The 22,018-nt window shown below is 47.1% G+C and overlaps 1 protein-coding gene and 1 long non-coding RNA gene across 5 annotated transcripts in view; one reads left to right on the top strand and one right to left on the bottom strand.

Moving 5' to 3' along the window:
• The window catches only part of LOC143817438 (beta-arrestin-1), a 239,291-nt gene that overhangs the window by 184,917 nt on the left and 32,356 nt on the right, over positions 1 to 22,018 (top strand). For all 4 annotated transcript variants that reach the window (XM_077298840.1, XM_077298843.1, XM_077298844.1 and 1 more), the window contains exons 11-12: positions 7,887 to 8,027; positions 10,772 to 10,855. In XM_077298840.1, the coding sequence (XP_077154955.1) occupies positions 7,887 to 8,027; positions 10,772 to 10,855 (225 nt within the window). The remainder of the gene's footprint in view (positions 1 to 7,886; positions 8,028 to 10,771; positions 10,856 to 22,018) is intronic.
• The window catches only part of LOC143817440 (uncharacterized), an 80,966-nt gene continuing 69,722 nt past the window's right edge, over positions 10,775 to 22,018 (bottom strand). Inside the window, exon 3 of the long non-coding RNA XR_013224148.1 lies at positions 10,775 to 10,910. This is a non-coding gene — a long non-coding RNA (uncharacterized LOC143817440). The remainder of the gene's footprint in view (positions 10,911 to 22,018) is intronic.

Genomic DNA, 22,018 nt, shown 5'->3' with positions numbered 1-22,018 from the left:
CTCAGGGTCAAAGACCAACCCTTCCATTGGTCCACTTTTTGGGCGACACCCTTGATTCTGCCTTCCCAGTTTTTCGTGGGGTAATCGCCCTGGCCAAATTCGATGCCTAGGACTTTGGCATGTTCTTGGCGTTCGGGGAGGGTGTCCGGAAGATCAAACGTGGGATCCCCGCCTCCCTGCCAGAGACTCTCACACTTGTCCTGGTTGACCTTGGACCCGGATGCCTCCGAGTAGCTCTCCACCTCTGACATCACCACCATCGCCTCCTCTTGCGAAGAAACAAAGACAGTAACGTCGTCCGCGTAGGCCACTACCCTCAGGATAGCCTCTGGCGCCAACCCGCCCATCCTCACCCCCGCCAACGGTCCACAATCAACCCTTCTGAGGAAGGGATCGATCGCAAACGCGTAAAGCAAAGGACTAAGAGGGCAGCCCTGGCGGACACCAGATCCCACCCCAAAAGGTTGTCCAATCCACCCGTTTACCAGAGGGAAAGTCTCAGCCCCTGCGTACAAGGTCTTAAGCCAGTCTACAAACCCTCCAGGCAGACCATACCTCAAAAGAGTGGACCAGAGGTACTCGTGGTCGACCCGATCAAAGGCTTTTGCCTGATCCAGGGTCAGCAAGAACCCCTTCCAAAGGCCCGCCCTGCCTTGCTCCACGGCCTCTCGGACACCCAGAACAGCACTGAAAGTGCTACGGCCAGGAACGCAACAGTGCTGGGCCTCCGAAAGGAGCCGCGGTGCAAACTTCACCAGCCTATTGAAGAGTATCTTAGCCAAAACCTTCCTGTCCACATTGAGAAGTGATATGGGACGCCAATTCTCAATGCGTGACGGATCCTTACCCTTTGACAAAATGATCAAAGCCGACCTCCTTAATGATCTCGGCAGAGTGCCCGAGGAGAGACACTCATTAAACACCTGAGTCAAGAGGGGGACCAAGGAGTCCCTAAAGGTCCTAAAGAACTCGGATGTTAAGCCATCCGGACCTGGCGATTTTTTTGGGCCGGAGCCCATCAATCGCCAGTGTCACTTCCTCTTCTTTGATCGCTTCTGCCAAACCGCCCAGCGAGAGGTCAGCCCCTGGCTCAGGAACAGCTTCAGCCAGGAAAGCCGACATCCTGTCACGATCCAGTTCCTTCCTTCCCAAGAGGTGCGAGTAGTATGAACTGACGACCTCCAAGATCCCTGATCTGGACCTTCTCAGGGATCCCGTACTGTCCATCAGCCCGGTCACTATCTTACTATTCACTGACATCTTGCAGCTTCTGTAAGGGTCGGGCGAGTAGTACTTCCCGTAGTCCCTCTCAAAAACCAAAGATGTGTGCCTATCGTACTGACACCTCTTTAGCAAGGATTTCACACTGGAGATCGCCTCGCGGCAACCCCCAGTCGAGACAAGTTGCTCGAGTTTCCTCCTCAGGCTCTGATACAGGCGATCCCTGTTCAGGCTTCTGAGGTTCGAGAGTTGCCGGAAGAATCTCGCCACCCGATGTTTGAACATCTCCCACCACTCAGACTTAGTGTTAGGCCCAGCAGCGGTACCTGGCTCTGAAGAAATTCCTCAAAGGACCGTCTTACAGCTTCTTCCTCAAGGAGTGACGAATTCAGCTTCCAATAACCTCTTCCCATCCGAGGAGTCTCTGTAACGCTCAGAGAAAACATAATCAAACAGTGATCGGAGAATTCCACCTCCACAACCGACAACGGCGAGGAGACGGCATCCTCCTTCAAATAAAACCTGTCTAACCTAGACCTGCACTGACTACCTCTAAAAAAGGTGAACCCCGCGTGGCCTGTGTTGTGCCGGATGTGGACATCCACCAGGCGTGCCTCACTTACTATCCTATTTAGCGCGACGCAATCGTAAGCCAGCCGGTCTCCGGAACCTCCTCTATCACAGGGTCTCGTGACGTTGTTGAAATCCCCTCCAAAGACCACCTGCCGACTCGAAAATAAGAAAGGTTTGATCTTCATGAAGAGACACTTGCGGTCCCACTTGGACTGGGGACCGTAGATGTTAATGAGCCGAAGCTCCTGTCCCCCCATGGAGACATCTAGGATCAAGCATCTCCCCATTTCTAACTCGATCAATCGTCTGCATTCAACCGCTGCGGTCTTAAAAAGGACCGCCACCCCGCTATACGGCTCGGCCGCAAGAGACCAGTAGGAGGGCCCGTGCCTCCACTCCCGCCTTGCTTTATGCATGGTTGATAGGTCGGTCAACCTGGTCTCCTGCAAAAACAAAATGTCGGCGTCAAGTTGGCCGAGAAAATGAAAGGCCGTGTACCTTGCCACATCTGACTTTATGCTGGCAACATTAATGGTTGCCAGCGTCAATGGGGTGGGTGCCGCCATCATAATTGATTGAATTAGATAGCCTTTTTCTTCCCACCCCCAACAGTTTCACCCTCTTCCTCTGACAATGATGAGTTTTTAGTGCGCTTAAGACAAACAGACTCATCCATTCTCTCCTTACATACACTCTGGCCCTTGTCTGGTGGTCCTGAGGTAGTCCCCCCACCAGAAGGCTTTGTATTTGCCCCCTGAGAAGAAGACCCAGCGACCTCCTGAGCCCCAACAACCTTGTCCGCAACCTCCGGCCCCGGGTCCCCATCGCCCCCCTCTGGAGGGGAGTCCTGGAGGGCCCGGAACCGGTTAGAGAGATCCACCAGAGGGGGGGCGGCTGGACCTTCCAATGGCACCTGGATCAGGGCTACGGAGTCAGAGGGGTCGCACTCCAAGGAGGAGGCTCGAGGCCCGGACCCCCTCTTATCCTTAGTTGTTTTCCTGTTACCCTTTTTCTTTTGCTGTGACCACTCCCCCTCTCCCTCATCCAGACTGTCACCGGATGAAGGTTCCTGGGCAGACATGGCGTCCTTTTGCTCCTCCCTTTCAAGTCTCTTGACTTCCTCGCTCAATTCGCCGTCTTTAGGATCCTCAGCTGCAAGTGAAGCACCCAGGTCAGAGTTTAGGGTCATTACACCCTGCCCCCTGTTCCCACGGCGCTGCTCCTGCCGCCTGATATTGGATGACGGCAGCCTGCTCCTCACCGGTTCCCTGCCTCCTCCGCCTCTGCTGGTCCCTTCACCGGCGAGATTAGTCTCGGCTTTCGCCTGTCCCGCACTCGCCGCTTTCAGGACCGCATTGGCAAAGGAACGCGGACAGCGACTGAACGGGTGACCGGGGACATTTCCCCTGATGAAGACGCTCGTGTAGCGTCGATACGCGTGGGGCTTCTTCTCCCCCCAGCACAAGCACCTTATCTTTTACTGCTGCACTTATGCTTAGTCCTTCCCTGATTTTGGGATTTTGGACTGCGGTACTTGCTAGGTTCCCTGGTCTTTGATGATACGTTTCACCATCTTGCAACCTCCATCCCTGTATGGTAATGCTTGGCAGACATGCCAGGGGTGAGGGTTTGATATTTGATCTGTGCTATTTGATATAAACTGCACGATATTTGTGGAAACATTGCCAATGGTGAACGGGTATTTATTATTATACATCTTGTCGAGGGTATACTTTTTCCCCCTGTTGATATATTGGGTATTAAGGGATGTTTAGCAGGTGTCGAAACCGTTATTGGTGTTTATACACTCATACAGTATAATTGGTAGCAGATATATGTGTATTATTCTGTGCATATATATATATATTTTTGTACTTTTTTATGGTTAACAGTGTTAACCATAGTTAGTTTATCTTACACATATAAAGTGTGTTAACTTAACACACTTTATATGTGTAAGATAAACTTGTTGAAAGGTGCTTGTGGGTATTTGGTTCCATTTTGTATGGGGGGTTGCACATAGCCAACTAGCTCTGTGTATGCTGTTTGGTTTTTAAATGTTTTTAATGTATGTCTCACCTTGCTGTGTGTATTAATAAAGTAAATATTTTTTCATGGTGATCCCATTGATATGCATATCTTTTTTCTTGTTCAGACTCGAGGTCACCACACAAGTTACACCTAATCCTGCCACAGGTAGCAGCGAGATGGCCGAGGTCCCCACACAGTGCGCATTTCTGGGTGGTACACTGCGCACTGAAGTGTGTGGGGCTGCCGCACCTGTGACAGACCTTAGGCTGCCCCCGGTAGAAAATCAAGATCCTGTCCGTCCCCAAAAATGTTGAGGAAGGGATATGGGTAACGGTGTTTCCTGAAACCTTCAATTTCACCAGGAAGGTCCAGGCCCCTGACCAGATACCATGCTCATCGAGGGTCTTTTCGGGAATACCGACGATGTCGCCGTATCGTCCAACCCAGGTGGAGATGTCGACACAGGAAAGTGACTCGTTACTGGTCAAAACGGTCACCTTCCTGACCGAGTTCTGGCGGGATATTGCTACAGCGAGGAAACCCTGCCATTCGGGGCGACCCCGAGCCAGCTCGTGGCGAGACCAGAAAAGCTCAAGGCCCTCCGGTCTCACGAAGCTGACATCGAAGTAGGAGGTCCCATAGGGATGGATCAAGGCAAAGATGTCATATGCCACGAAGCCCATCCCCAGCAGGAGCTCAGCAACCTTTGACCGATCAGGACAGGCATCCTTGCTTACCCACTGGAGACGGGCCACGTTCCTACGGTTACTCCTCTGCCCCGGTGTCGGCAGAGACCAGACAGTCTCTGCCCCTCTGTCTCGGAAGGCGGAAAGACCGTGTCTCTCTATCCAGAAAGACAGATCAACCTCCCTCCCCTCTACATTGATGGAACTCTCCCCTCTCCTCAGGGCGTCCAGGAAGCGCTGTTGCAAGTCACCATCCTCAGGGTCACCAGACAAGGGCGCACTACTACCCCCAGCAGTGACAGCTCCTGAATAGCTTGGGGCTGAAGCCCCCGCCACCGCTGGGGGGGCAGCGGGACCACCACCTGCTTCCCCTCCACCAACGCCAGTAATGCTCTCCTCATTCACTCCACCACTACTCCCATCATTTGTAACTTCACTACTCCCACCATTCACTCCACTACTACTCCCATCATTCGCTCCACCACTACTCCCACCATTCACTCCACCACTACTCCCATCATTCCCCTCACCACTTCCCATCACTTTATTACCAGTATTCTCACCACCATTTGTCCCAGTGTTCTCTGCACCTTCCACAGTAACATCCATTCCTTCCTCACTTGTGTCTGGCTTCTCTGCACTCACACCTGCTGGACCGGGGGAGGGGTGCAGCACCACACCCGTTTTCCCTTCATTGGTGTTTTGTTGTTTCTCTGGAGCGCCTTGCCCCCCTACTGCAGCAGTTTGTATTTTATTATTCTGGGCCCGCTGCTTGTTGGGGGGGCGCCGCCTGCCCTGCACCCACAGACTTCGGGGTCCTGGTGTCACATTTGGGTGCTGGAGCACTCTGTCCTCCCGCCACAGCAGGGCGCCCAGTGTTCCCTGCAGATGATTCGTCCTGCTTTTTCTGTCCTTTTTGGACTCGCTGCTCTCCTGTCGCACCCGCGTGCCTCTTCTCTGTTGAGGTGCACTGCGCCCCTGTCACAACAGTGCGCCCCCCTTTCGCCGCACCATGTTTCTCGGACCTGCCCCCCACAGCCCAGGCGTCGGCCGGCTCAGCCGTAGTGAGCAGGGATGGAGTCTGCCCACACCGTCCCCCTTTCGCAACGGCGTGGACATCCCCCTCGCCCTCCTTGGCCCCGGTGATAACCGGCTTAGCCGCAGAGGGCAGGGAGGGAAACTCCTCGGGGTCCCCTATGTCCGGCGCCGTGAGTACCTCCACAGCATCGCCCCCTGCACTGTTCCCCGCATAGACGGCAGCACCGCCGGGCGTCCTCCTCCTCTCCCCACCTTGCCTATGCCCCGGACCCACTGCAGAGCCCGTGCCTTTAGGTTTGGTAGGGTTTACACAGGAGGTGGTAGGTTGTTGTGAATTCCGCTCTTGGGCTCCCTCCGGTGGTTGAGTAGCATTTTTGTGAGTTCTGCTCTTGGGCTCCCTCCTGTGGTTTTGAGTGGTATGGCTGCTTCTTGGATTTAGCATCAGCAGCTGTTTTCACTGATCGTCTTTCTGGCTCTGCTATATTAGTCTGGCCTTTTCCCTAATTCAATGCCAGTTGTCAATTGTTGAGCTTGGAGTCATGGCTCTCTGAGGATTTCCCTGTCACTCTGACCATTTCAGCAAAGCTAAGTCCTTGCTTGTCTTTTTGCAGTTCACTTGTTGTGGACTTTGTTGTTTAGCACTTTCTATGTTTTGCTCATTTGTCCAGCTTATCAGTATGTATCTAGTCAGCTAAGCTGGAAGCTTAGGGCAGCAGAGTTTGCCCTCCACACCTTTAGTCAGGTGTGGAGATTTTTGCATTTCTCTGCGGTGGACTTTTTCTAGTTTTTATTACTGACCGCACAGTGTTCTGTCCTGTACTAATTCTTTCTAGCTAGTAGTGGCCTCCTTTGCTAAATCTTGTTTCATACTACGTATGTCATTTCCTTCTCCTCTCACAGTCATTATTTGTGGGGGGCTGTCCTATCCTTTGGGGATTTTCTCTAAAGCAAGATAGCTTTCCTGCTTCTACCTTTAGGGGTAGCTAGATCTCCGGCTGTGACGAGGTGTCCAGGGAGTGACCGGAACATCCCACGGCTACTGCTAGTGTCTGTGTTAAGATTAGGAACTGCGGTCAGTATAGTTACCACCTGCTCAGAGCTAGTCGCATGTCGCTCCTTAATCACCAGACCATAACAGTAGGTGTAACATCATGCATCAGTACATATTTGTAACTCACCACCTCCCGTGCGGTCTCCTTCGTCGTCTTCTTCCTCTTCTTGGTTTCCTCTGCTGGCTCGTCCTCACCAAAGGAAAAGTGGTCCAGGTCCACTGGAGACTCCAGCTCTCGGATCTCCTCTAGCAGACCGCCCTCCTCCTCTTCCTCCGCTGACACTCCACCCTGTGCTGTCGGAGTCCTCTGCCGTGCCGGGAGGCCGCTTCCCTGTTGTCGGCTCTGCGACTCACTCTCCCGGCTGGTTCCAGCTTGTAGGACTCCAGTCACAACCACATCGGCGTCCTCCTCCTCCTCCTCTTCGCTTACGACGCCGGCTGGCGGCTCTCCTGAGGTATTTAACCCCTTCATTTCTGAGAACTGCCGCTGGTTCTTAAACCTCTCCAGGAAGGGACCTGCGCTTTTCTCAATCCCCCCCCGGACGAGCACTAACCGGACCACCTCATCTTTGAGGGCTCTGGGAGGTTGCGGGTTTCTCTTTGTTAGAGGCTTGGGTGTTCAGGATCCGAGCCACCCGCAGCTCCTCCTTCAGCCCGGTCAGTGCTTTGCCGGCGTCCTCGTACTCACGTAGCATGGCGACCACTCAGGAGGAGAAGGTACTCGTGGACTCGCCGGAGCTCCTCTCCCCCCAGGATGTTCCTGGGCTCTCCTTCCTGGGGCCTGGGGTGCCCCTGTCTCCCTCTCTGGGCGGACGATGAGCCATCTCAGGGTTGGTGTAGGTGGGTATGGTTTTCCTCACCCGTCACGACCTCCTCAGTCCCTCTTGGGCCGGTTGCTGCTGCTGCTCTCTGTCCCCCGCCGGCACAGACCGGGGAACAGAAGCCTGGGAAGCCATGCCGGCCTCCCAGGAAGCCTGCCTCTCCCTGGGGAGAAGAGAGGCAGACTCTGGGCCTCCTGCTAGAAATGCTGGCGCTCACAAGATCACAAGACAGGTGCTGCTCCTAGCAGGGTGTGACTGATTGTGGGCACGTATCCTCCAGTCACCTCAAGAGCTGCACTCACTATTTTACTGTTACATTGTGTCTTATCCTCCAATCACCTCCAGAGCTGCACTCACTATCCTGCTATTACATCTTGTCTTATCAGTCACTTCCATTGAAGTCCACCTTCCCACCTGCTTGTTTTTCCTCAGTCTCAATCTTTTACCTTTTTCTTGTCGTTCCAGCAATGACGTGGTAGCGCCGAGCTCAACGTTTTGTAAGGTCTACACATTGACCCCCTTCTTGGCCAACAACCGGGAGAAGCGCGGCCTGGCCCTGGACGGGAAACTGAAGCATGAAGACACCAACCTGGCATCCAGTACTCTGTGAGACAACATCCGATCCCACCGCTCTCCCACCTTCTCCTATATCTGTAGAACAATTCCCCACTGATCCATAAGGAGCAAATCACAAGGATCCAGACTCCTCGTAAAACTGAAGCTGCACAAGATACAAAATATATAAACTAAAGCCAAAATTGGCCACATTCTGGAGGTATTGTGAGAATGACCTACCTGAGACAACCCCAGACCATTCTCACATAGTGAGGGTAATCTCAGGACTTTCTGATCCCACAGTCCCCTTTATCCATGCCCTTGTAATGCAGACATAAGGCAAGAACGCTTTAGATTTACTTCAATGGTGAGAATATCCTAAGGTCATTCTCATTCTGTGAAAACAGCTTGAGAATATCTAAGGATAGTATCCAATCCTGTTACTGTGAAGAAGTCACGACATTCTGAAGGCTTCACAGTAAAGAGAGAATATCTTCAGGTCATTCTCACTCCTGTCACTGTGAAGAAATCACAACATTCTGAAGGCTTCACAGTAAAGAGAGAATATCTTCAGGCCATTCTCATTGCTGTTACTGTGAAGAAGGCATGACATTCTCAAGGCTTCAGAGTAAAGAGAGAATATCTTCAGGTCATTCTCACTCTTGTTACTGTGAAGAATTCATGACATTCTGAAGGCTTCACAGTAAAGAGAGAATATCTTCAGGTCATTCTCACTCTTGTTACTGTGAAGAAGGCATGACATTCTGAAGGCTTCACAGTAAAGAGAGAATATCTTCAGGCCATTCTCATTGCTGTTACTGTGAAGAAGGCATGACATTCTCAAGGCTTCACAGTAAAGAGAGAATATCTTCAGGTCATTCTCACTCTTGTTACTGTGAAGAATTCATGACATTCTGAAGGCTTCACAGTAAAGAAAGAATATCTTCAGGTCATTCTCACTCTTGTTACTGTGAAGAAGGCATGACATTCTGAAGGCTTCATAGTAAAGAGAGAATATCTTCATGTTATTCTCACTCCTGTTACTGTGAAGAAGGCATGACATTCTGAAGGCTTCACAGTAAAGAGAGAATATCTTCAGGTCATTCTCACTCCTGTCACTGTGAAGAAGTCATGACATTCTGAAGGCTTCACAGTAATGAGAGAATATCTTCATGTTATTCTCACTCCTGTTACTGTGAAGAAGGCATGACATTCTGAAGGCTTCATAGTAATGAGAGAATATCTTCAGGTCATTCTCACTCCTGTCAGTGTGAAGAAGTCATGACATTCTGAAGGCTTCACAGTAATGAGAGAATATCTTCAGGTCATTCTCACTCCTGTCAGTGTGAAGAAGTCATGACATTCTGAAGGCTTCACAGTAATGAGAGAATATCTTCATGTTATTCTCACTCCTGTTACTGTGAAGAAGGCATGACATTCTGAAGGCTTCATAGTAAAGAGAGAATATCTTCATGTTATTCTCACTCCTGTTACTGTGAAGAAGGCATGACATTCTGAAGGCTTCACAGTAAAGAGAGAATATCTTCAGGTCATTCTCACTCCTGTCACTGTGAAGAAGGCATGACATTCTGAAGGCTTCACAGTAAAGAGAGAATATCTTCAGGTCATTCTCACTCCTGTAACTGTGAAGAAGTCATGACATTCTGAAGGCTTCACAGTAAAGAGAGAATATCTTCAGGTCATTCTCACTCCTGTCAGTGTGAAGAAGTCATGATATTCTGAAGGCTTCACAGTAAAGAGAGAATATCTTCAGGTCATTCTCACTCCTGTAACTGTGAAGAAGTCATGACATTCTGAAGGCTTCACAGTAAAGAGAGAATATCTTCAGGTCATTCTCACTCCTGTAACTGTGAAGAAGTCATGACATTCTGAAGGCTTCACAGTAAAGAGAGAATATCTTCAGGTCATTCTCACTCCTGTCAGTGTGAAGAAGTCATGATATTCTGAAGGCTTCACAGTAAAGAGAGAATATCTTCAGGTCATTCTCACTGAAACTGTGAAAAAGGCATGATATTCTGAAGGCTTCACAGTAAAGAGAGTATATCTCCAGGTCATTCTCACTGAAACTGTGAAAAAGGCATGATATTCTGAAGGCTTCACAGTAAAGAGAGAATATCTTCAGATTATTCTCACGCCTATTACTGTGAAGAAGGCATGACATTCTGAAGGCTTCACAGTAAAGAGAGAATATCTTCAGGTCATTCTTACTCCTGTCACTGTGAAGAAGTCACAACATTCTGAAGGCTTCACAGTAAAGAGAATATCTCCAGGTCATTCTCACTCCTGTTACTGTGAAGAACACATGGATGAGACATTCTGGAGTCTTAAATAGAAAAGGAAAATAACCTTGGGTTATTCTCGCTACTATTACTGAGAAGATCATTAGGTGAAAATGCCAAAAATCAAAATTTTATTGACTCCATGTTGTACAAAAATGTTGCAATTTTTTAAACCGGTTTACGCCAGAATTCTGCCCTAATTGCTTTGCTAAATCTGAGCTTGTGAATAATCCCAAGACATTCTTGTGTTGGACCCTCCACTCCTGTTACTGTGAGGAACATCTGGAGTAGACATTCTGGATTCTTCTCAGCAAAAGGAGAACATCCTCAGGTCATTCTCATCACTGTGATTCGCTAATTCCCTAAATCCTGAGAAGTTTCCGAGCTTACGTATTTGTTTTTGACTTTCCTTGGAGACTTCATTGAGAAGTGAGATACTTTTGGACATCCTTTGTGTTGACTTTCGGCTCTTGATTGTTGTTTTTCTGTGTCTAGGTTGCGGGATGGAGCCAATAAGGAGATCCTTGGAATAATTGTCTCTTACAAGGTGAAAGTGAAGCTGGTGGTGTCACGAGGAGGGTAAGTCTTCACTAGGATTGCACTTGTATCTTATTTTCCAGGACGAAAGACCAATCTAAAAGAAAAACAGAAAGTTTTTCAGCTAAGACCATAAAACATTATGAGGAACATTGAGAATGACCTGATCATTCTCATACACCAGAACAAACAGACAATGAGGATTGGATTTGGTCTTTCTCAGGCAGGCAAGATCCTGCTGTCCTTCGGTGACTGACCACTAGTGGCTGATGTTGCATACGTTAAGAAATTGGTCAGCATTTCCACTCCTTACCACTGGAGGGCGCTATTTTGCATCTGAATTTGCCCTTACTAGGATGGCTGATGATGTTCTACTTTGGAAAAGAGGGAAATCGGAGACAATGCTCGAGTATCGTCGCAGCTCCTGGAAACTGTTCCCAGCCTGTTTCCACTCCTTACAAGGTTACTCCGATCATTAGAAGCTGAGTCTCACCAGTACAGTACCAGTAAGAATGGACAGTACTGTGCGAAAGCTTTAGGCCGGTGTGGAAAAAAGCTGCCAGGAAGGAATTCAAAGCTAGAAGTGATGATAGTTTCCCAAAACAAAGCATTAAAGTGGGGTAAGGCCCCCCCAGTAAGGTACAACCCTCCGCCAAAGTATTAATAATAGCAAAAGGTGAGAGGTAAAGATTAAATCATGACTTAGATCATTAAAAAAAGTAACGATACTGCCTGATGAGAAAGTGATGAGAAAAATCAACTCCAACAGTTTGATCCCACTGACGCGTCAGTTTTCTAACCCCAAAAGAGAGAAGAAAGGTCTCCACTACCAGTAACAGGCACTTTACTAATGTTGGACCTAGACCAGGCCTAATATTCAGACCCCAGACCAGATCTAATATTCAGACTAGATCTAATTTTTAGGCCTAAGACCTGACCTAACATACAGATCCCACACCAAACATAATATTCAGACCCCAGACCAGATCTAATATTTAGACTAGACAGATCCCACACCAAACATAATATTCAGACCCCAGACCAGATCTAATATTTAGACTAGACTTAATATTTAGGGCTAAGACCAGACGTAACACAGAACTCCCACACCAGACTTAATATTCAGACCTCGGATTAGACCTAAAGGTTCTTTCACACATCCTGATATTTCCGCTCCTGGAAAAAACCGTACCGGAGAGATCAGTGTCCGTGTCATGTGTGTAATACTTGTGGTACACGTGTGGCAACCATGTGCCGCATCAGTATCACACGTACCAGCGCCTGCGAACAGTCAGCACAGTTCGTGCTGCTCTCAGACATCGGGGGCTGAAGACCCCTCTAATCATTGTCCCCTGCTCTGCCTGCGATCAGTGCGAGCAGGGGATAATGCTGAGCGTTGTATTCTTGCTGTGTGTTTATTTTATAGAATCCTAGAATGTTAGAGCTGGATGGGACCTCCAGGGTCATAATGTCCAACCCCCTCCTCAATGCAGGAGTCACTAACCCATCTCAGACTGATGTCTCTCCAGCCTCTGTTTGAAGACTTCCATTGAAGGAGAACTCACCACCTCTCGTGGCCGCCTGTTCTACTCATTGATCACCCTCACTGTCAAAAACTGGTTTCTAATATCTAATCAATATCTTCTCCCTTTCAGTTTCATTCCATTGCTTCTCGTGTTTCCATATGCAAATGAGAATAATGATGATCCTTCTACACTGTGACAGCCCTTCAGATATTTATAGACAGCTATTAAGTCTCCTCTTAGTCTTCTTTTTTGCAGCTAAACATTCCCAGATCCTTTAACCGTTCCTAGTAGGACATAGGTTGCAGTCTGCTCACCATCCTGGCAGCTCTTCTCTGACCTTGCTCCATTTTTTCTATGTCTTTTTTAAAATGTGGCTCCCAGACCTGGACACAGTATTCCAGATGAGGCCTGACCGAGGAGGAGTATAGCGGGATAATTACTTCATGTGATCTAGACTCTATGCTTCTTTATTACATCCTAGAACGGTTTTTGCCTTTTCTGCTGCTGCATCACACTGTTGACTCCTGTGCAGTCTGTGATCTATTACTATACCCAAGTCTTTTTCACACTTTTTTTCACACATACTGTTGCTTAGTTCTATTCCTCCCATTTTATAGATGTAATTTTCATTTTTCTTGCCCAGATGTAGAATCTTGCATTTCTCCCTATTAACCCTTTACCCCCAAGGGTGGTTTGCACGTTAATGACCGGGCCAATTTTTAAAATTCTTACCACTGTCCCTTTATGAGGTTATAACTCTGGAACACTTCAACAGATCCTGATGATTCTGAAATTGTTTTCTCGTGACATATTGTACTTCATGATAGTGGTAAAATTTCTTTGATATTACCTGCGTTTATTTGTGAAAAAAATGGAAATTTGGCAAAAATTTTGAAAATTTCACAATTTTCCAACTTTTAATTTTTATGCCCTTAAATCACAGAGATATGTCACACAAAATACTTAATAAGTAACATTTCCCACATGTCTACTTTACATCATCACAATTTTGGAACCAAATTTTTTTTTTTGATAGGGAGTTATAAGGGTTAAAAGTTGACCAGCAATTTCTCATTCTTACAACACTATTTTTTTTTTAGGGACCACATCTCATTTGAAGTCACTTTGAGGGGTCTATATGATAGAAAATACCCAAGTGTGACACCATTCTAAAAACTGCACCCCTCAAGCTGCTCAAAACCACATTCAAGAAGTTTATTAACCCTTCAGGTGTTTCACAGGAATTTTTGGAATGTTTAAAAAAAATAATGAACATTTAACTTTTTTTCACACAAAAATTACTTCAGCTCCAATTTGTTTTGTTTTCCCAAGGGTAACAGGAGAAAATGGACCCCAAAAGTTGTTGTACAATTTGTCCTGAGTATGCTGATACCCCATATGTGGGGGTAAACCACTGTTTGGGCGCATGGCAGAGCTCGGAAGGGAAGGAGCGCCATTTGACTTTTCAATGCAAAATTGACTGGAATTGAGATGGGACGCCATGTCACATTTGGAGAGCCCCTGATGTGCCTAAACATTGAACCCCCCCACAAGTAACACCATTTTGGAAAGAAGACCCCCTAAGGAACTTATCTAGATGTGTTGTGAAAACTTTGAACCTCCAAGTGTTTCACTACAGTTTATAATGTAGAGCCGTGAAAATAAAAATTCTTTTTTTTTCCACAAAAATTTTTTAACCCCCAGTTTTGTATTTTTCCAAGGGTAACAGGATAAATTGGACTCCAAAAGTTGTTGTCCAATTTCTGAGTACGCTGATACCCCATGTGTTGGGGTAAACCCCTGTTTGGGCGCACGGGAGAGCTCTGAAGGGAAGGAGCACTGTTTTACTTTTTCAACGCAGAATTGGCTGGAATTGAGATCGGACGCCATGTCACGTTTGGAGAGCCCCTGATGTGCCTAAACAGTGGAAACCCCCCAATTCTAACTGAAACCCTAACCCAAACACACCCCTAACCCTAATCTCAACCCTAAATGTAATCCAAACCCTAACTTTAGCCCCAACCCTAACCCTAATGGGAAAATGGAAATAAATACATTTTTTTAATTTTATTATTTTTCCCTAACTAAGGGGGTGATGAAGGGGGGTTTGATTTACTTTTATTGGGTCAGCACGGTGGCGCAGTGGTTAGCACAGCAGCCTTGCAGCGCTGGAGTCCTGGGTTCTAATCCCACCAAGGACAACATCTGCAAGGAGTTTATATGTTCTCTCCGTGTTTGTGTGGGTTTCCTCCGGGTACTCCGGTTTCCTCCCACATTCCAAAGACATACTGATAGGGAATTTAGATTGTGAGCCCCATCAGGGACAGCGATGATAATGTGTGCAAACTGTAAAGCGCTGCGGAATATGTTAGCGCTATATAAAGATTATTATTATTATTGCGGGTTTTTTAGTGGATTTTTATGATTGGCAGCCATCACACACTAAAAGACGCTTTTTATTGCAAAAAATAGTTTTTGTGTCTCCACATTTTGAGAGCTATAATTTTTTCATATTTTGGTCCACAGAGTCATGTGAGGTCTTGTTTTTTGCGGGGCGAGTTGACGTTTTTATTGGTACCATTTTCGGGCACATGACATTTTTTGATCGCTTTTTATTCCGACTTTTGTGAGGAAGAATGACCAAAAACCAGATATTCATGAATTTCTTTTTTTTGGGGGGGCGCTTATACTGTTCCGCGTTTGGTAAAATTGATAAAGCAGTTTTATTCTTCGGGTCAGTACGATTACAGCGATACCTCATTTATATAATTTTTTTATGTTTTGGCGCTTTTATACGATAAAAACTATTTTATATAAAAAATAATTATTTTTGCATCGCTTTATTCGGAGGACTATAACTTTTTATTTTTTCGTTGATGACTGTATGGCGGCTCGTTTTTTGCGGGACAAGATGACGTTTTCAGCGGTACCATGGTTATTTATATCCGTATTTTGATCGCGTGTTATTCCACTTTTTGTTCGGCGGTATGATAATAAAGCGTCGTTTTTTGCCTCGTTTTTTTTTTTTTACGGTGTCCACTGAAGGGGTTAAATAGTGGGACAGTTTTATAGGTCGGGACGTTACGGACGCGGCGATACTAAATATGTGTACTTTTATTGTTTGTTTTTTTTAATTTAAAGAAATATATTTATTGGAACAGTATTTATTGTTTTTTTTTCTTTATTTAGGAATTTATTTATTTTTTACACATGTAAATATTTTTTTTTAAACTTTTTTACATTGCCCCAGGGGGGGACATCACATTATAGTGTAAGATCGCTGATCTGACACTTTCCAGAGCACTGTGTCAGATCAGCGATCACACAGGCACTGAAGGAGGCTTGGTGGCACCTGCTCTGAGCAGGCGCTTGCAAGCCACCTCCCTGCAGGACCCGGAAGGCCCCACGTGGCCATTTTGGATCTGGGCCTGCAGGGAGGAGGAGGTAAGAGACCCTCGCAGCAACGCGATCACATCGCGTTGCTCCGGGGCTCTCAGGGAAGCACGCAGGGAGCCCCCTCCCTGCGCGATGCTTCCCTTTGCCGCCGGAACTCTGCGATCATCTTTGATCGCAGTGTGCCATGGGTTAATGTGCCAGGAGCGGTCCGTGACCGCTCCTGGCACATGGTGCCGGATGTCAGCTGCGATAGTCAGCTGCAGGGCTGTGGAGTTGGAGTTAGTTTTGGTTGGAGTCGGAGTCGGTAGAAGTGTACCGACTCCGACTCCAGCTTTAAAAAAAATGTATTAATATTTCATAATTGAACTTTCATATGAATTTTATAAATGTTACTCAAATATATATGTTCTATCAAACTATGAACAACAGTGATAAGCAGTTCTGCTGGAGATAGAGACATTTCTAAAGGCTGAGTCACACATAACGATATCGTTAACGATATCGTTGCAACGTCACGCTTTTGGTGACGTAAGCAACGATCCCGTTAACGATCTCGTTATGTGTGACAGCGACCAACGATCAGGCCCCTGCTGGGAGATCGTTGGTCGATGCGAATGATCAGGACCATTTTATGGTCGCTGATCACCCGCTGTCATCGCTGTATCGGCGTGTGTGACGCCGATCCAGCGATGTGTTCACTTGTAACCAGGGTAAATATCGGGTTACTAAGTGCAGGGCCGCGCTTAGTAACCCGATATTTACCCTGGTTACCATTGTAAAAGTTAAAAAAACAAAAAAACAAACAGTACATACTCACATTCTGATGTCTGTCACATCCACCGGCGTCCACAGGGTTGACTGTGTCAGCGCCGGCCGTAAAGCAGAGCACAGCGGTGACGTCACCGCTGTGCTCTGCTTTACGGCCGGCGCTGACACATTCAGTGCAGGGAAGCTCTCGGCAGCAGCGCGTGCATTACCAGCGCTCCTGCCAAAAGCAGTTTTAACCCTGTGGACGCCGGGGGACGTGACAGACATCAGAATGTGAGTATGTACTGTTTTTTTTTTTTACTTTTACAATGGTAGCCAGGGTAAATATTGGGTTACTAAGCGCGGCCCTGCACTTAGTAACCCAATGTTTACCGTGGTTACCCGGGTGCTGCAGGGGGACTTTGGCATCGTTGAAGACAGTTTCAACGATGCCGAAGTCGTTCCCCTGATCGTTGGTCGCTGGAGAGAGCTGTCTGTGTGACAGCTGCCCAGCGACCACACAAGGACTTACCAACGATCACGGCCAGGTCGTATCGCTGGTCGTGATCGTTGGTAAGTCGTTTAGTGTAACGGTACCTTTACTTATTGTGTGTCACTATTCTCCACTCACTGCCCTTATCTAATCTTATACTTGGTTAACCTCATGCTGCCCCAACCCCCCTACTTACAATGTATGAATCTGAAAGTGAAAATGTGTTGCAAATTCTTAGTAGTATAGCTCCTCCTCTAGACTAGATGTTTACTAGGTGTGCGTCTTCCAAGCATCTCACAGCTGCTACTCAGAAGAGGAAGACTGTAAGAAGTATTATCCTTTCAACAAACTTTGCATCAGTTAAATGTGAGTACATGAGGAATAACAGTATTACTGACCACTATATCAGTTGTACGACCTGGCAATAATTTTGTACAATTGTTTTTAGGAAAAACAATTGTCATTTGGATTGTGAATGCAGAATTAAAAACCTGAGAATGTCAAAGAAGCGTCACATTAAATCAGCTATATTTGAACATTTCACCATCACTCAAGATAGAAAACATTATGTCTGTCAGTGTATGACAAATGATCCAGACGAAAACAAATGCTGTAAAGCCAAGATCAGTGCATATTCAGGCAAAGATAAAAATGCTCCTACCAGAGCTCCTAATCTAAAGAGACATTTACAGCGCTTTCATCCAGAAGAACTGAAAGCAGTGGATGAGAAAGACTGCATCCAAACCAATGAACCAGTGCCCAGCTCTTCCAGCCAAACAAAGGAGCAGAGAACTTTGCAGCCATCAGTTGCAAGATATTTTGTCAGTAACAAAGTTACTGTGACAATGACAGTAGATACATTTAAAAAACATCATAGAGCTTGTTGTAAAGGATAGTGTGCCTATTTCATTATTTTCACGACCAGCTTTTATGTGTCTGAATGGGGAAATGGCCCACAAGCTTGGTGTTTCTCTGGAGAGAGAGAGTATTAGAAAATTAGTAATCGAAGAAGCTTTTAAACAAATGGAAGAACTCAAGGGACGCTTTCTGTTTCTTAAAATGGATGCCTGCACACGTCACAGAGTGAACTATTTTGCCATCAATGTCCGATTTGTTTGTGCCAAAAATGAAATAGTTACCAAGACATTGGCAGTAAAAGACACCAAAGCTCATCACACCAGTGAGTTTCTCCTGGTCTTGGTGGAAAAGGTTCTGCAAGACTATGAACTTAAAAAAGAGCAAGTTCTTTCTGTCGTAACTGACAATGCTTCAAATATGATAAGTACTATTAAGCTAATGAATGAGAGTATTGATAGTGACCAGCAGCTAGCAGAACATTCTGGGTCCACAGACACACATGTTTGAAATAGAGAAACACAGTTTTGTAACTGAGGAGCAAACTGAAGTTGCCCCAGATGAACAGCAACATTATAGTTTAGGTGATCTTGTTGAAACTGCGTCAATACGTTCTTTCATTCATCACATGCGCTGTGTTGTGCATACGCTACAGCTGGCTATAAGAGACAGTCTGCAAGAAGGACATGCTGCTGCACTGATTGGCAAGGTGAGAAAATTGGCTACTGTTGCCAGAACCCCTAAAGTTGACTCAATTTTGAAGAGACGTGCTGGAAAAGGGGCAATTATTGATCAAGCCACACGATGGGGCAGTACTTACTTAATGATTCAGCGCTTGGTTGAACTGAAAACCTTTCTTGTAGACATGGCTAACCCTCAACTGACGCTAAATGAAAGTCAGTGGAATCAGATGACTGAGCTGGAAAAATTGCTAGAGCACCCATTTACAGTGACTAAAAAATTACAAGCAGAGGACTTAACTCCAGGTATTTTCTTAAAGGAGTGGAAGAACTTGATGTTTCGCCTGTCCCAAAGAGGAGGGTTAATTGCAAGTGGCATTGCTACATCAATGAAATGGAGAGAGGAGCTACTATTACAAAATAACATTCTTTTGGCAGCTATTTATGTAGACCCAATGCATCGGATTCTTCTAGATGATCAACAGCTAACTAAAGGAAAAGAAGCTCTGTTTGAAATAGCAGTAAGGATGAAAGGGTTGCAGAACAGTCAGGAGGAACAAGAAGAATTTGGTTGTCCTGCCACATCTTCACCCTCATCAACTGATGAAGAATTTAATTTCGAAAAATATTTGGATCACAAGGACCGTGCAAAGCGTTCCCGCATAGAAGAAGAGTCATCCCCATCAAAGAACACAGCCAGTACATTTCAGCAGAATTTTTCATGTGCACTGAAAGAAATTGAGAAATGTGACCGTTCATCAAAAATAACAGTGCAACAAGCGATTCCTCTGTATCCTGACATTGTCAGAGATGTTGCCCGAGTGGTTACTGCTTTGCCACCAACCCAAGTTAGTGTAGAGAGGTTGTTCTCTGCTCTCAAAATAATTAGATCAGATTTGAGGGCATCCATGGAGGAGGATCTGACAGAGGCAATACTTTTTCTGAGGACAAATTTATAGATTTCTTCTTAACTGCATAACAGTGTTTATTGCATATTTACTTACAAGAGTTTAGAAAAGTTTATAAAAGCTATTTGCTATATTCTAATTGTATTCTAATAAATATAGTTTTTGCTCTAAGTGGTCTGATTACTTATATGATGGTGAGAAACTGAATTAGCGCGATGTTAATATTTTACAACAGTAAATTTATTGTTACGAATTGGCCATGAAGGAGTCGGAGCCGGAGTCGGAACCTGATAAAATCCAGGAGTCGGAGTCGCAACTGTGGCTTACCGACTCCACAGCCCTGGTCAGCTGACACCCGGCCCCGATCAGCCGTGCTCCCCCCGTGAGCGCGGCTGATCGGTGATGACGTACTATCCCGTCGGTGGTCATACGGGCCCATACCACCTCGACGGGAGAGTACGTCAGATGTCAGAAAGGGGTTAAATATCATTTTATTAGCCGCTGCCCATTGTTCAAGCTTCTCTAGATCTTTCTGAATCCTTTCTCTGTCTTCTCTAGTGTTAGCTATCCCTCCTGGCTTTGCATCATCTACAAATTTGATTAGTTTACCTTCGCTTCCCTTATCTAGATCATTTATAAAAATGTTGAACTACACTGGGTCCAGGACAGAGCCTTGTGGTCACCACGTGTGACACTGGGTCCAGGACAGAGCCTTGTGCTACCCCACTTGTAACACTTGGTCCAGGACAGAGCCTTGTGGTCCCCACTTGTAACACTTGGGCCAGAACAGAGCCTTGTGGTCCCCACTTGTAACACTTGGGCCAGAATAGAGCCTTGTGGTCACCACGTGTGACACTGGGTCCAGGACAGAGCCTTATGGTCCTCACTTGTAACACTGGGACCAGGACAGCGCCTTGTGGTCCCCACTTGTAACACTGGGTCCAGGACAGAGCCTTGTGGTCACCACATGTGACACTGGGTCCAGGACAGAGCCTTATGGTCCTCACTTGTAACACTGGGGCCAGGACAGAGCCTTGTGCTACCCTACTTGTAACACTTGGGCCAGAACAGAGCCTTGTGGTACCACACTTGTAATACTGGGGCCATGACAGAGCCTTGTGGTCCCCACTTGTAACACTGGGGCGAGGACAGAGCCTTGTGGTCCCCACTTGTAACACTGGGTCCAGGACAGAGCCCTGTGGTCCCCACTTGTAACACTTGGGCCAGAACAGAGCCTTGTGGTACCCCACTTGTAACACTTGGGCCAGAACAGAGCCTTGTGGTACCCCACTTGTAATACTGGGGCCATGACAGAGCCTTGTGGTCCCCACTTGTAACACTGGGTCCAGGACAGAGCCCTGTGGTCCCCACTTGTAACACTTGGGCCAGAACAGAGCCTTGTGGTACCCCACTTGTAACACTTGGGCCAGAACAGAGCCTTGTGGTACCCCACTTGTAATACTGGGGCCATGACAGAGCCTTGTGGTCCCCACTTGTAACACTGGGGCCAGGACAGCCCTGTGGTCCCCACTTGTAACACTTAGGCCAGAACAGAGCCTTGTGGTACCCCACTTGTAACACTTGGGCAGGACAGAGCCTTGTGGTCCCCACGTGCAACACTTGGGCCAGTATAGAGCCTTGTGGTCACCATGTGTGACACTGGGTCCAGGACAGAGCCTTATGGTCCTCACTTGTAACACTGGGACCAGGACAGAGCCTTGTGGTCCCCACTTGTAACACTGGGTCCAGGACAGAGCCTTGTGGTCACCACGTGTGACACTGGGTCCAGGACAGAGCCTTATGGTCCTCACTTGTAACACTGGGACCAGGACAGAGCCTTGTGGTCCCCACTTGTAACACTGGGTCCAGGACAGAGCCTTGTGGTCACCACGTGTGACACTGGATCCAGGACAGAGCCTTATGGTCCTCACTTGTAACACTGGGGCTAGGACAGAGCCTTGTGCTACCCTACTTGTAACACTTGGGCCAGAACAGAGCCTTGTGGTACCCCACTTGTAATACTGGGGCCATGACAGAGCCTTGTGGTCCCCACTTGTAACACTGGGGCGAGGATAGAGCCTTGTGGTCCCCACTTGTAACACTGGGTCCAGGACAGAGCCCTGTGGTCCCCACTTGTAACACTTGGGCCAGAACAGAGCCTTGTGGTACCCCACTTGTAACACTTGGGCCAGAACAGAGCCTTGTGGTACCCCACTTGTAATACTGGGGCCATGACAGAGCCTTGTGGTACCCCACATGTAATACTGGGGCCAGGACAGAGTCCTGTGGTACCCCACTTGTAACACTTGGGCAGGACAGAGCCTTGTGGTCCCCACTTGCAACACTTGGACCAGAACAGAGCCTTGTGGTCCCCACTTGTAACACTTGGGCCAGAACAGAGCCTTGTGGTTCCCTCTTGTAACACTGGGGACGGACAGAGCCTTGTGGTACCCCACTTGAAACATTTTTCTAGTTGGATGTGTAACCATTTGTTACCACTCTGAGTACGATCACTGAGCCAGTTATGAATCCACCTACCCGTAGTCTTGCATTACACTACAACAAAAGGATTAGTAATGGATAGGTGTCTAATAGATGCC

The sequence above is a fragment of the Ranitomeya variabilis genome, chromosome 3, assembly GCF_051348905.1.
Source record: "Ranitomeya variabilis isolate aRanVar5 chromosome 3, aRanVar5.hap1, whole genome shotgun sequence".
NCBI lineage: Eukaryota > Metazoa > Chordata > Amphibia > Anura > Dendrobatidae > Ranitomeya > Ranitomeya variabilis.
Note: the sequence above shows the minus strand (reverse complement) of the source record. Positions and strands in the feature narration are given on the sequence as shown.